Consider the following 16,506-nt stretch of genomic DNA (forward strand, 5'->3'; position numbering starts at 1 on the left):
AATACTTGTATGAACCGGCTGGCTGAGGTTCTGACAAATGAATGCTTGTTGTAAGTAGTCAGTTCGCGCATGTGACATCACTTCCTAAAGCTGAAGGTTCAAAGCTTTCAAATGTCTCCTGGAGGCTTTGTGCAGCGCCTCAGTGTTTGGACACACAGATACAAAGAGAATAAAAAGACATGACATGAAAAAGCCCATCAATGTGGCAACATACTGTACACTATCTATGACGCCATGCCCTGGTGAGGTGCATCATGGGACGTCTAAAGTAAGTGTGAAGAACAAAAATGGCTTTCATTAGTGCTGCCCATACATGGCTTTGTTCTGCACTGGATGCGGCAAATCTCTTCACATCCATCACTGTCATTTACCGCAAATGAGGGAGAAAACACACAGATTTTCCATAGCAGTTCATCTGAGATAAAACAAAAGTTGGCGGACCTGAATTTCACCGTCATTACCCATAAGCAAGGTAATCCCTTTTTATCATTATTTCTGCCGGACATCCATGAGATTAAATGAGAGTCAATGGAAAGGTTTGCTGAAGTCTCATCTGCGTCTCAGATATTTCTCTTGAGAAAAAGAGTCAGAAATCTGACAAATATCTCCCTCTTTAGAGTTTGAGAAGAGATGTCAACAATGACATCAAACTGAGCTCAGATTTGTCAAGTCTGCAATCAAAAGTCAATATTATTAAAGATCTCAGTTTGAACTCAAACATTTCTCATCAAATTTACACAAATCAAAATTAATTTACTCTTCATATATGTTTCTGTTTTTCTCTATTAAGAAATTTTAGGAAATCTGAGACTAGGGGTGTCACGATACATCGATATGGATCGATTACATTTCTAACGATACAATGCATCGATGCCACACATAAAATATCGATATGAGGTACCTTTATTTTGACACTGTCCGCGTCCTCATTCCTTGACGTAACGTCCGTCTAGGCATTTCCACCAAAGCGCGCATTTTCGTTTATTTTCGTCTTGTGAATGAAAAAACGCAAATGCGATGCAGCAACAACAAGGCGGTTGTAGCAGTGAAACCACAGCGAGAGAGGCAGAAGACATGATTGCTGTCGTTTGAGCTTAAAAGCTTTTCCTTGTATTTTTATAGTTTATTTATTTTTTATTAGTTTTTTCCCTACAACTACCTCAATCATCATTTGCACTATTGTTGAAAAACTGCTGCCACTTTAAGCTTTATTTTATGTGACATTTTTTCCCCTTTTTCTTTTTGTTATTTAAATTTTTTAGTTTGTTGTTGTCTAAACTAGCCTAGTAATTACAAAATATAGATTAAAGTAATTTAATCGAATCGCAAAATCTCAAAAAATTCTGATGTATCTGCAAATATCGCAATCGATATTGAATCTAATGGCGATGAACTGTCCGATTTACACCCCTATCTGAGACTACATTGATTTTTAACAAAGCAAACCAATAAAGAGCCATACAGACGTCATACAGGACATTTTAAAGTGCGCCGTCCCTTTAAACTCAACTGATGTTTGCAATTCTGACCACACGCTTCAAAAACTACCATCCTTCATTTTGCTTGAATGAAATCCCGAGAAAAAAAGAGAGAACTGAAAGCACACCTACCGTTAGAGCTCTCCTCGTCTATGGCCACAATGGTGGCAGGTGGGCCGGATCGGGAGAGCTTGCATTCTGAAAATCAAGGACAAAAATAAATGGAAAAGAAAAGAAAGACATCAGAATTTCACTGAGTCTAGACTGTGGCGTAACTCATACCAAACAAGACATTTCAATTTCAGGACACATTAAGTCACACAAGCGGCACATAAAGGAGGATCTATGAGTGGTGTAACCCATGCGACGGATAGATTTACAGTGTGACTTCTTTATGTGCATTTACACCGGACGGCCGAAGGGTTAATAGAGTTTTGCTCTCAGGAAGAAAAGAGATTCATCGTCTTACCCTCATACTGCCAGTCTGGAGTCAGAGATAGTGTCATCCGCAGAGAGCGCAGGGAGAAAGTGATGGAGAGAGAGAGGAGAAAGAGAAGCACAATATGAACATTTCCTCGGATGCTCGCGTGATAGAAACTGAGGTAAACAACGAGACTGTCGTTCAGCTGAGCTACTAGTTAGTGGGGTGCATTCAGTTCCAGCTTCACACTTTAATTCTGCCTAGTAGGACAAGTTCAACTCGTGTTGGTCTCAACCCCAAGCATTAATACAATGAAAAGACATGACACAGCAGACTGAGAAGAATATTGGTGGAACCACACGACAGGACCAACAGTGATGTTGATCCGAAGCTCTCTTCTGCTGCGCTGGATCACAGTATTTGGACTGTTAGTATGAGTCAGATCAGCTCTATATTTACAGAGAAAAACAAAGATGATTGACACTAATGTAATGTGTTCCCGACATGAGTCGATGCAGTTTTCAGAACCCTATATCAGCCATAAGCAAATGATCTACTGACACCTCTAACTTTGAAGATTCGGATCCAGAGAACTAGCAAAATGTAATTCATTTTAAAGGGATAATCAACCCAAAAAGAAAACTTTTTTCATGATTTATTAATCTCAATTTAGATATTTGTAAGAATTATAGCATCTTCAACTACTGTAGTAGGAAAAATTATTGTAGATTTTTTGGTTCTGTTAAACACAAAATTAGGTATTTGGAAGGATTTGTAAAAAAGGTCCTGGGGCACATTTTTTTAGCTACTTCAGAAATCTCACTTGCTAACACTCTTCTAAATATCTTTCTGTAATGAAATGTTAGGGATCGCTCAGAAGAACCCAATTGCAGGCAACGAGGATTAAGCGGTCAACACAATACATTAATTAAAACAACGAACAACACAAAAACTCATGATGGGGAAAACAAGACACGATAAATGGGAAACACAGGAACATAAAGTGACTACACTAAACTAACAAAGACCAAATAAAACATTTCACAAAACTATAATGAACTTACACTAGAATAGAGTTACTTTGACTTGGGGAAATATCGTCCCCGGAGACACAAAGGTATAACCACATGTAAGCACAAAATACACACTGAATACAATGACTGAGAACAGGACAATGAAACACAAGGGCGATTTAAAGGGGAGGAAATCAAGATGGGACAGGTGCGGGGCATGAGCTAATTAACAATCAAACTAAAGAGACGAAAAGGCGGGAACAGAGACGAGACCCGGAGAGAGCATGTGGAATGTCAAAATGGACCAAAATGCCTCTCTCCACATAAAACAGTTAATCCTGCCATGATTATGCCACAAGATCAAGAAAGACATGTCATGGCAATTTAATGTCTTTCTGTTTAATAGAAAAAAGGAATTGATACATGTTTGGAACAACTTGAGGGTTATTAAATGATGAGAGCATTTTCCTCTTTGGGATGACCATCCCTTTAAAGACAAAGAAAACCAAAAGAATGATATTTAGGTATGAAAATTAAAACTGTGCCTAATATATAATATTTACTTCTATTCCATGACATTCCATTACTTTATATTATATTATTGACAACAACTATAACCATGATGTCTATGAGGAGGCTAGGAAATCTATTGGATGTCACTTAAATATTTTTATTTCTGCTCCGAACATGCCGAAACATGTTTAACGTCATCTGGGTAAAAAAAATCACACAAATTTGATTTTGGGATGAACTAACCTAATAAAAGGGGTCATGCAAGGGGCGTCAATTGGGTATGACAGGGGCTGGTGACTGCCACACCTTAGCTGTCTGGTCAGTTCAATTCAAAGTAATATTTCATTACAGTATTTATTGCAGGAGCATGGGTGTCGGAAGCGCGAACCGTAGATGGCTTCCTCCAGAAAAGCATGTAAAAACAACCCCGTTTCACCAGCAGCTCCAGTGGCGCAGTACAAAAGACGCGTGACAAATGAGTTTGACTCTGCTGTGGAGCAAGTATGAATTTTTCTTGACATGTAAGAGGTCAACGTACTATAATAAACATCCTGAAAGTTTCAGTATTCCTCAACCAAGCTGTCATAAATGGTTTTGTAACGATTCTAAGTATGGCATAAAAGTTTCACGAAAGACCCCCCCTGCAGATGAACAACACCTGCCTCTGCATCACTGACTCTTTAGCCCCGCCCACTGATTTACACATGAGATGCCTGTAGCAGAAGGTGAGAACAGAGATGCTAACACAGCATCCTGACAGGTTTTAATTGCAATATTAAAGTCACTACCGGTTGCTGACTGGTTGGACCACCAGCTTTGTATGATATTTATAGTGTGAACTCATGTAAATTGGGAAGCTTTTTGACAGTCAACTGGACAGTCACTGTCAATGATCCCCCAATTAAACTAAATTCAACTGTGCGCCCATACACCTTCAGCCTTCAGACAGAGCATTGAGTTGGATTTTTGAGATGAAGAAGTTCAGTGGTAATATCAGCCTTTATATAAGATTAATGTCATCTTGCAATGTAAAGCCAACCATTTTTTCATATTTCATTAAAAAAATATTTCCTCTTTTGTCCTACTATAATACACTCACCTAAAGGATTATTAGGAACACCACACTAAAACTGTGTTTGACGCCCTTTCACCTTCAGAACTGCCTTAATTCTACGTGGCATTGATTCAACAAGGTGCTGAAAGCATTCTTTAGAAATGTTGGCCCATATTGATAGGATAGCATCTTGCAGTTGATGGAGATTTGTGGGATGCACGAAGCTCCCGTTCCACCACATCCCAAAGATGCTCTATTGAGTTGAGATCTGGTGACTGTGGGGCCATTTTAGTACAGTGAACTCATTGTCATGTTCAAGAAACCAATTTGAAATGATTGGAGCTTTGTGACATTATCCTGCTGGAAGTAGCCATCAGAGGATGGGTACATGGTGGTCATAAAGGGATCGACATGGTCAGAAATAATGCTCAGGTATGCCGTGGCATTTAAATGATGCCCAATTGGCACTAAGGGGCCTAAAGTGTGCCAAGAAAACATCCCCCACACCATTACAACACCACCATATTTGCATTAATGAGAAACTGAACAAGTGTTCCTAATAATCCTTTAGGTGAGTGTATATTACAGAAATACTGTATAATACCAATAAAAGTTTTGGAGCGATTTAAAATCTGACATACTGGAAACAAATTTGTACTTTATAACTCTTTGAAGAAAAGTTGTCTCACAAGCCTGTTTAATCCTAAAAGGTCTTCCAAACTCACTGTCAATACAGGTCAAACCTGGTCGGTTGTGTAAAGGGATAGTTCAGACAAAAATGAAATTTCTTGTCATTTCAAACAGCTATGAGTTTCTTTCTTCTGCAGAACACAAAAGAAGATATTTTGAAGAATGTTGATACCCAAACAACATTGAATCCCATTGACACTACATCTGAAAGACATCTGCATTACATAGTGCTAATCTGCAATACATCTCGGAGACGTCTGCTGTCAGATGTCATATAGACATCGATAAGATGTCTGCACAATGCTTATGATTTAGAATGGATGTAAAACTGCTTTTTCTAAGATGTTTAGCAGATGTTTTTACACAGCTGATGTATTCCAGATCTTTTCCAGTGTGCTAGCTGGGTTGCGTTCCATGACAGAATTTAGATTTCTGTGTGAGCATTAACCGAAGGCATGCAAACATCTTATTTCATTTATTTGAGTTTGTGTGCTTGGTTTTGCTTGTGCATTGCAGATAGAGACGACTGACTCTTGATCTACAGCGGCGAGTGATGAGACGGTGCTACACTGCAATCCTTGACTGAATGATGTGATAAACACTCCTTCAGAGAGGACGGAGGCAGATCTACAGCGGGACGCAGAATCTGCTCTCCACCCGCCGCTCTCTCTCTCTCCTCCCTGCACACCTTCACCCCAAAATTAATGCCAAGTTATGAGAGGAAGACAGCAGCGTATAAATCACAAAGAATCGACACCATGAATTCAGCAACACACATCAGTGATTATGAAGAAAATGGGTTTTTCTTCTGGGCTGCTGAATTTACAACAGAAGACAAGACAGAAATGAAATGTCCCGTTACACGAAGCGTTAATGGCTGAACACCCAACGAACGTCTAAAAAAAGGATACGCTAAACGTCGTTGGTGAATGACAGATTGATGTGTTTGTGTGGCTTTACGTAACATCAGCAGCACTGACACATTAAACCCGGGCGGTTTGGGCTCTCTTAGCAACCGTGCCCATGATGGAGAGCAGCGTATCAAAGCACAGACCAACTATCTAGTGTCCCTATAAAAGATTCATGACTCTGAGTCCTTTTTCTAGCCAGCAGAGGAAAAGCAGGACTCTGTTCGACAGAGAAGAACAGTAATTACTGCTGATGAACTCGGAACAAACAAAGCTTTAACACGCATCCAACATAACTTAAAAACACCAATAAAGCTTTATTTACCGGCTGTGGCATATTTATGTTGTTTGGCTCGTCGTAACTTGAACGGTGACCTAATTTTCTCAGCAGAGGTGATTCTGTCCAGTTCTCTTAAAGGAGCATTTCACCCCAAAACATTGTTCTTACTTTGACCATGAAAAGACACAGCAGGCAGGCGCCTTAAACAAAAACATACTGTCATGATTCTGTCTGGGTTTCCCTGTTTATTGTGGACTTTTAGTTTGTATTGCCTCAGTTCCTGTTTTTCTGTCGAGTGTTGTAGTTTGTTGTAGTTCTTTTGTTCATTGGTTATGTCATGAACGCTTCTCGTTACCCTCTGTATATATATCCCCAGTGTTTCAGTCGTCATTGGTCAGTCATTGTCTTTTGGTTTTCTTTGTTACTTGTTCTTGTATTCTTATTATTAAATAAATATACAGCACGTGGATCCGCTCCTTGTTTTCCCTCAGCTCAGCGGACCAATGCCAACTGAAACAATGAGGATATATATACAGAGGGTAACGAGAGGCTAACAAGACACACCTGAAAGTGATCATGACAAAACCAACGAACAAAAGAACTACAACAAACTACAACACTAGACAGGAAGCAAGAACTGAGACATACAAACTAAAAGTCCACAAAAAACAGGGAAACACAGACAGAATCGTGACACATGCGACTCATATGCCATTTATAAAACTATATAACAACTTTGTGAGAGCAACAGAGTGAAATATAAGAGATCTGTTGTGTTGTTACGGATTAGATTCACTGCTGGACATGTTCGGAGAGGTTTTGCTTACGTGCTCGAAAAAATGATAAAAAACGTATCATCAAAAGACAATCAACAATCAACGTTATGTCACTGCAAAACGTTATTAAACATAGGCAACATTTGGAGGCTACTACATGAAAATATCTGGAAATCCTCCATGTTTTGAACATTGTGAATTTCAAAATTCATAAAACTTTATTCTTTATTTGGAAAACATTTTGAATTTACTGCCTGGCCTTAGTCCCTTTGAGATCCCCATCCCATTTCCAGCCCTGGTTTGTGGTTATGAAACATATGAATCTATGATGCGCAAAACAAGGTGTGATATATGTGAAATCACATTTATGACATTGTGAAAATAAGAATGAGGCCGGACAGACTAGTAGACTCATACTGGGTTAAGAAAGGTTAAGACAGATGTTGGAAAAGTGGCTATATAATCAGTGAATAATGAATTCAACTTCCGTCTATTGCTCACATAAAGCTGTTGTTGGGATTCAAAAAAATTCAATTACTGTCATGAAGCGTTTGTCATTTTATTTAACAGCCTCTTAATGCCTTAATGTTGAATGGAAAAGATCTGCATTCTGCTGAACGTCCATTTTCCATTTAACAGGAGAAAGAAAGCCACAGGTCTAAAACAACATGATGGGCGTTGAATAATTTAGGTGCAAACTGTTTCTTTAAATGCATGGCAGCAGATACCTACAGAGTTTCACGGTAACGTCCAGGGTGTGAAAGTGAGATGCCGAGGGCCGGCCCCTCAGACGGGATGAATGTCTTAGATAAGATAACACACCTCTGAAGGTCTGAAGCCGATGGGAGTAATCACAGCAGAAATCAATACGGAGCATCAAGCCAGAACACAGAGGAAGGAAAGAGATCTCCAGAGCCGGACAGAAATGGTGCTTCAATACAGAGCTTGAGCGTCATTTCACCGCTATGTTATTTTCTTAGTGACACAAGATTACAGCCTCCAAATTGCTTTCTGAAGATTGTCTGAGTCCCCGTGGGCGCTCAGCTGTATTTCATTTCGATAATTTATTGCCAATTTGTTACCCTCTATTGTACTTTTTACATCGGCTCAATCTAACAGTTGCGCAATAACTACACAAGCCGTTAATGTTGTTCTGACTAAACGCTGGACTTCATCTGATCTGCAAGCCGGTGAATTTATTTCTGTGCATCTCATCTCCGCTCTGTACCTCTTACAGTACATACTTTATTTGATATTGCGTGTACTTGAAAGGCTTCTGTGACTACAGACATTTTACATAATGTGATGCACTTAACCACGGTTTTACTATGGTAACCATTAATTTGCTATGGTCTCACTATAGTGATCATAGTTTAACCATGGCATTTGTAGTAAAACATTCTGTAACATTAGGGTACCCTTTATAAATAAGTCATTTACAAATGTATTATGAAGCAGTTATAACTGCTTGAATAAAAAGAGGGATTCTAACGAAATACCTGCCAAATAGTGAGACATTTTTTTGGCATGTTATAAATGCTTAATAATTGAGTTTTTTCATTATTTTTTAGACCCGAAAGCAGATTTATTATTATCTTGATGTTGTTTCCAATATAGGCCTTCAGATGGGACACTGTAGGATGTTATGTTGTTTATCTTATATCTGCTCACTATTTGGAAGGTATTTTGTTAGAATCACTCTTTTTATTCATGCAGTTATAACTGCTTTATAATGCATTTGTAAACGACTTATAAGTTATTCAAATAACGAACACATTTACAGATGCTTCATAAAGTGTACCCTAATGTAAAGGGATGGGTACCGAGAACCGGTTCTTTTTTGGAGCGGTACATAATTGGGTCGATACCAGAGTATCGATAAGCTTCATGACAAACAATACTGTTATCGATATTTTTGTTGTTTTATCTCCGTGTATTCGGGAGTTAAATGGCGAATTGGAGGCTGCTGATGCCTGTCATTTTCCATCCCAAAATGATGTCCAAATGGCTGAAGTTTGCTGGACGTATGTGTGATATCTAGGGTCATATGGTTTCCGCGATTTATTCGTAATCTGCTTGTTTTGCGTGTTCATGAGTGAAAGAGTGGCATGGTTGCGCTTGTGGAGCTTTCACAACGAGGAATCTTCTGTCAAACACCCCTTTGCTGCAACCAATCAAAATAAAAGTCCTTTATTTGATAATAAGTTATAACATTGATTTTAATAATTCGGCCACATTTTTATTTACTAAATTTAATAAATTGAAGTAAATGTGCTAGTAATATTATAAAAATAGAACGAAAATATATATCTTGCTCAGAAAATAGTACTTACATTTATGTAGACCTAAAACCAGAACGGATAAAAGAAATACGGTCTAGCAGCCAAATAACCATAGTGATGTAAAGTATACATGTTGAATGACATTATGATGTGCTCCTATGCACTTGTTAAGTGCCGTAAGTGATATGCTAAGGAACACACACACGTTTTGTTATGTGACATTTTCTGTTTGCTAAGAAGCATTTGTAAACTTCAGTTCTAAAGCTCAGCTGTAATAAAGAAACTTAAAATGTTGAACATCTTTTCACATCATGTGTTTTTGAATTAAATTACAGAGGTTAGTATCGATAACAGTATTAATAACTACTGGTTTCGATAAAATCTTAACGATACCCATCCCTAGTAAAGATTTACCAAACTATCGTACAAACACTAATCCATCTGCTTAAAAACCCTGGTTACCATAGTTTATTTCCCTAAGAGACTGAATGTTTATTAAAAGTTTTGGGGTAATAATTGCTTCCGTCGAGTGTGTTTATTCTATCATCATTACCAAGACAACCTATTAAACTCATGTAATGGGATTTCTGGTATAAAATTATTATCACAACATAATACGGTTCATGCAAACGGCTATAGCCAGTTCACATAAGTGACCAATTTCGGTCCAAACTTTATCCTCACTAACCAAATTTTTAAGCTAATGAAGTCAGACGGTTAAACTGAATTTCTGAGCACCTTTAACTCATTCCCCTTTTTAAAAAAAAGTTGCCAGCCTACGCCAGCGTTTTTTTACAATTTCACCCAACTTTAATGGCTCACAGTAAATTTTCTGTAAAGAATATATGAACAAAAAAAGAACAGAAAAAAAGAACAGAATCTCAGCTTTTAAACAAATGAAACCATATTCTTCTATCTTCATTTGTTAATTTTTTATCACTCCGTAGATGTGGGTAGGTTTCTTCAAAAATGCATCACTTTGATTAAACAGCTGAGATAATTAACGTTTTTTGTCAAAGATTCCGCCCAGATCACACTCAGAACAATCATTAAAAACCACTAAAACATATAAGTTCTAGGTTCTGGGATTCTGTACTTTTTCCCAAAGGTGTGTAATAGCGCCACCTGCTGTAAAACAGTACAAACACTGATTGCCGTAATAACTCGTCATTGGCGGGGAAGCGTTTTTTTATTAAATGACGAGATAACTCGTCAATGGCGGTGAAAGAGTTAATACACAAAATCAGTCGATTGTACCCAAAACCAAAAAAGTACCCATCAGTGGTAGGATGACCGTGTGAGTTTCTGTGTGTGGTTGCACTATGAGGACAGAGGAACGCAGGATCTGCAGCATGACTGCAGCACACCGCTGCATCTCCAGCGGCACATCCATCACAGCTGAGGTCAAAGATCTCAACTTCTACCTCCTGAGTGGGATGGATGTCTCCTCGGGGAGCCATTCAGCACTGTCTGCTGATCTGCCCATTTTCATGTCTCCTATACATCAATCTGTCCTTGTGCCGATGTCAAATATGGAAGTCGGCAGAATGCGCACGTAAAGGCGCCTTTGCTTTAGAGCTTCAATTTTATTTGAAATTATTTTGGATTTCACTGCACGCATGTTGAAAGAGATGAAGTTTGAAGGACTTTTGCAGGGAGATGACGGCGGGCACAAAATAATTGGCTGCTTTAAGGGTTCATCATGCGGCCCGTCGCTTTAAACCCACAGGCACATTTACATACAAAGTCTCAATATAAAGACTGACCCCTTTTCCATGGAATTATTTTCCCATAATCAAAACCGACGACTCTGCAGCGTGTTTTTTATGATGAACCGCTTCTGACCTGAGAAAATATAAATATGTTGACTCACACCATGTGAGGTACCGAAAGGGAAACATTATTGCAATTCTAATGACCGTTCGGAGATAAAGCACGTCAGAGCTGCGAACTCTGATGAAAATGGATGAGATTTTATTTCCCGCAATTTATTCCCTTATTTAGCATTCAGTGGACATTGCGCTTCTGACCTGAGTCATGTCTCTGAACAGAGCGAGCGGCCGAGGGTGAGAGAGAGCAACCGTTCGGGTTACTGGACTTCCGAACCTGCGGTCACGGTTCAAGTGAGAATGGAGCGCATTCGACTCCGCTGTCAACTTTAGCCTGGTCCATTAATGGTATCCTACACGGCGGAATACTGGAAACCCGTGTCAGCAGTTCATTTTAAGTCAGCAAGCGCATAAATCCTGAGAACATACATAATCTAATAGAATCAAATCTCATTCACTTAGTGCACACAGAACCTCAGCGGCCAAAAGACGTCAGCGTGAGAGATTGTTTGAGAGAAAAATACACTAGATGACTGCGTCAGTATGGCAAGAGGTACTCTTATTTACCAACCACATGCAATCCAAGCATCACCACAGTGTTATAAACAAATCTCTTTTCAATATTTGTCGGCCTTTTTGAACAATTTTAATGCGTAATACAACTCAATCTCATGGCAATACAAAACAAGGTGGGTGATAAATGATAAATTTGTGCAATCTTATGTACGATCTGCTTTTGAACCAGTGATGGTTAAGTTTAGGAGTGGAGCCTCAGTCTGCTTTTTTAATAGAATAATAATATTCAGTTTTCATTTTTACTCGCAACGTATGAATGAAAATGAACTTGCAAATTCCCAAGATAATTACTAATTTCTGTGAAATCAGGCTGGTTATTAAAATAACTTAAAAAAAAGTGTTTTCGTAATTAAATCTTTCATTCAGTAAGATTAATTCACAAAACGTAATCTTTGTAAAGCGTGTAAAACAGTGATGTCTGGACTGCCGTGATACAATAATCTTGTTTATGAGATCACAGAAGTGGCCTCGACAGCAGAGGAGGAAATGTACCATTTACCTTCTTAAGTGCTAACGGTCCGGCTCTGCTTGTGCCGTGACCTGATCTGCATAATTCTTTTAATGAAGCAGGGGCTAAAACAACACAGACAGCATGTGTGAATCAAGCAGGACTCAATACACGCTCGGTGAAGAAAACACAGCTGAGAGAGTAACAGCGTCACTCGCATGAATCACGTGAATGATCTCTGCCGCTGAGCTGTCACCAAAACTCAATGAGTCTCAGTGTCTTTTGAAATGAAGCTCATTTTCACATAGATCAATTTCTCTAGATCTCACCTTGAACTGAAGGACTGAATATTTGAATCTGAGCAAGCAACAGCGAAAGAATGAATTACTGCAAAACCATTTAAACAGACTAGACCGATCTGAAGATTGAACTATATCTCATCTGGAAACTCTCTAGAGGCAAATAACCAGCCAAAAGACAAGTAATGATTCATTACTACCCAGTGTTGAGTCAAAATGAGATATATCTACTGTATCTGTTGGGTTAGAGAAATCTCTTATAAAATGTTGATATTTGACCCAACAATGGGTTAATTCAATTAATTACTTACTAAACATTTTTGTCTTGTTTTATGATAAAAAAAATGTTTTCTGATATAAGAAAATAACAAGAAAAGTGACCTAAGATTTTTATATTCAATAAAAAAAAGAAATGTATGTTAAAAACAAGTAACAAAAATTGCCAATGCGATTAGAAAAATAAACTTGAATTTAGTTTTACTTTTTCTTTAGTACCTCATTCAATATTCTTTTTCTCACCTGATTGGCAGATTCTTTTGCTTGTTATAATCATAATTCCTAATTCTTACATGTTCTTTCATAAAACAAGACTAAATATCTGAGGTCACTTTTCTGGTCAAGAAAATGTATCTTGATTTAATAATGTAAAGATATTTGATATTATAAAAGAATACAAAAATGCTAAGTAAGAATGTCATTCGTTTTTTTGCAGTGTAAGAGTTACATTGGTTGAAACCTGTGGACTAACAATGTTGAAAATAAACATACGGCAGATGTTAAATTAATCTAGAAACAGTCATGACTGCTGTCATGACTCATCTTTACACTTTTAATTCAGAAGATGGAGACTAGTCATACAAAATAAAATCTCATTTCCAACTTTTTACAGAAGGGGAGTCAAAACATAGAGCGTTTGAGCTTTCATATCCATCCGCTGCATCAATAAACCTTTAGAAACTGGACATGCATTCAACCAGCGGGAAATGAAATGTAACTGGTTTCCAGTGAGACGTGCATCACGGCCATTAGAATGACAACTGAATTTAGAGCGCTGTGCAAGTTTCTTCCCATCACGATCTGCATGAAATGAACATTTATCTTACTGTCATTATAGAGTCTGCCGAGAAGAACGCTTCCTACTAATTCATACAGTACAGAACGCTACAGAAAATCTCAATAGGCCGTCAGTAATGAAATATGTTTCAAACATATCAAAAATATTTCAAAATGTTATAAAACCCAAGTGAGCTGCCTTGCTGTGTGATATCAAAACAGAATGCTTGAAACACTACACAGGCAACATCTTCAGGTGTCATACAAGTAACAACAACAACAACAACAACAACAACTTCTTTCTTTCTTTCTTAAATATGATATTTAAATAATCAATAATAATAACCAATAATTCTCACACTTCACATTCCAGCTTGGATCAATATTTTATTCATCACAATGCATACTGGGATTTTCTCCTCTGTGATGGATACATGCAAATGCCACCAGGGGCATAAAGTTCAGAAGTGTTTTGAAAGGAGTTTAAAAAATATAAATCTGAATTTAGTCCCTCAACAGCATGAACACTGAAGATTAAGGATGCTCCGATGTATCGGCCGCCGATATTCATATTCATCAGTCGATATCGGATTCATTTACCACCACCGGCATATCGGCAATAGTTTGAAAAACTGTTATGTCATACCATGGATCTTCCACTGAGGTAGAAGTGTAAAGATGAGGCATGATAGCTGTTTATTTAGTAGACACTTTTATGTCTTGCACTATGAAAAACGCCGATACCGATTGTATATTATGGTCCTATGATTTCCGTGATGCAGAAAACACAGATGTAGCAAACACGGATGGAAAGTTTCATTTGAGAGAACCTGCTTCAAACTTTGCGGCAAGCCATCAAAATTAAAGTCCGTCGTCAAATAAAAGTCCAGTTAACCACATGACAAAACTGCAAAAAAATTTTACCAGACTAGTAATTTAATGCAAGTAGACTTAAAACAGCAAAAGAAACAAACATATGATGTAAGATAATGGTTCATATTAAAACAGTTGTGAACTGCATGGAGGCAATGAGTTGGATGTCTTAATATCCAATGTTTTTGTCTGAGCAAAGGAGTTATTGTAAATAGCAACAGCACAGACTTTATTTTCATAGCATGTTGTCTTGTATTGTATTTTTATCTTAACATTTATCTTAAAATCTTTACACTTCTCTTAAAATGTTAAATGGTTCCAATTCATTTTCAGTAAAATGAATTGAATGTAAAATAATTAGCTAATATTGTGCAGTACTGTATGCAATTGACCAATATCCGTATCGGCCGATAGGTGCTTGTTAAAATCGGTATCGGCCCAAAAAATCCTATTGGTGCATCCCTACTGAAGATATAATTTGATGTGAAAATTGTTTTCCTGGGTACATTCATAGGGGTCGTGAACAGTTGAAGAAACTCAGGTGGAGAAACGTACCTTCTGAATCCTGAGAACTGCTGGCAGCGGTGAGCAGAAGAACGCAGATGCCTATTCCCAACCACTTAAAGAGCCACGACCTCCGCGCATCTTCAAGCGTTACAGCATGCTCACCTGCAACCAAACGCATGCAGATTAGACAGAACCAGCGTGAGGGACAAAATGACGGACACAACGTACAAGACAAAACGTTTAAATACAGTGCATTTCACAACGCTCACTTTACATTTATTCATTTGACAGACAATTTCATCCAAAGAGACTTACAAGCAGGAAAGCATGTAAAGATTTTGTCAAAACGTTCCATCTCTTCGGGATTTTTTTTTCGGTCTGTTGTTTAAAAAGCAATCCCAAGAAACATTTTAAATGGATTGTGATGTTGAAACAGACCGAGTCAATTTCCCAGTCACTTTACATCATATAAATAACAGAAAGATTTGGCTTTGGGGACAAGATTCTGAGTAATAACGGCAGTGAAGAAGCGTTCGCTGCACATGTAACCTTTTCTTTGAAGTGAGCAGAGACAGATAACGTTCACCGGCTGAGAGATTTAACAACCCACAGCAAAGTGTGTGCCTTTGAAGTTTGCAACATGTCTGAGGGTCAACCAACTCCATCCCAGAAAAGAGGAAGAGAGCAACATGTTCTGACAGGTTTGGGATGTGAGGGAGAGATAAGCCTTGCTCCAGGAGAAATAAGGTCGCTTTGTTAAGATTATGAGTGATCGTGTCAAGAGGTAAACTGAGAACACCACTTTATACACTCGTGTGAGCTTGTGTAGTGTGAACACAGACAGTGACCTAAAACAACAACATCTGCACTCATTTTACATCTTAACAACAATTACAGTCGTATTTGTTTTTCTTTTTATTAGAGAAACATCTGAGAAAAAAGGACATCCTTGAAGGATAATTCCTTGATACATAAACCCATATTTGTGTTTGTTCTTCAGCCCGTTTTATCCCGGTGTTCAAGAATCAGAGATACAAAAAAGTCACTGACACAGATATACAGCATGAATAGAAAATAGGTGTCTTTCCAAACACATAAGCGACAGTGTGACAACGCTCGCTGGAACTATAAAAAAACACTGACTGAATCTATAATACAATCTTGACGGATTGGTTCTGGTTATCAGGACGTTGCTTTGCCAAAACTACAGAGGCTATCTGAAAACAACTCGTCACGATGCAGGAATCAAATCACATCAGGGAATCCAAACATACTGATGAAAAGTTTCATTTCAGATACGGGCATGAAGCTTTGGAAACTTCATTTTCAGACCACTCCACTTGTACGACATCAAAACGTCCGAGTCAATCATCTCCAGCCACACTCGCAGACTATCATTACCAACGGCCCTTTGTTCTTCGAAGCCGAAGACTCTTTAGAGACGCGGATGTAATTTCATCCTCTCTGTTGTCAGGACGGAACAAAGAAACAAAGGTCTTTCTCAGG

General features: G+C 38.2%; 1 protein-coding gene across 1 annotated transcript in view; it reads right to left on the minus strand.

The window, feature by feature from the left end:
* Window positions 1-15,355, minus strand: part of LOC130439453 (protocadherin-15-like) — a 135,816-nt gene extending 120,461 nt beyond the window's left edge. The window contains exons 1-4 of the mRNA XM_056772071.1: window positions 15,316-15,355; window positions 15,049-15,162; window positions 1,948-1,962; window positions 1,611-1,676 (exon numbers count right to left, since the gene is read on the minus strand). Of these exons, the coding sequence (XP_056628049.1) occupies window positions 1,611-1,676; window positions 1,948-1,962; window positions 15,049-15,162; window positions 15,316-15,355 (235 nt within the window). The remainder of the gene's footprint in view (window positions 1-1,610; window positions 1,677-1,947; window positions 1,963-15,048; window positions 15,163-15,315) is intronic.
* Window positions 15,356-16,506: the final 1,151 nt, after the last annotated feature.

This window comes from Triplophysa dalaica, chromosome 17 (genome assembly GCF_015846415.1).
Source record: "Triplophysa dalaica isolate WHDGS20190420 chromosome 17, ASM1584641v1, whole genome shotgun sequence".
Lineage (NCBI taxonomy): Eukaryota > Metazoa > Chordata > Actinopteri > Cypriniformes > Nemacheilidae > Triplophysa > Triplophysa dalaica.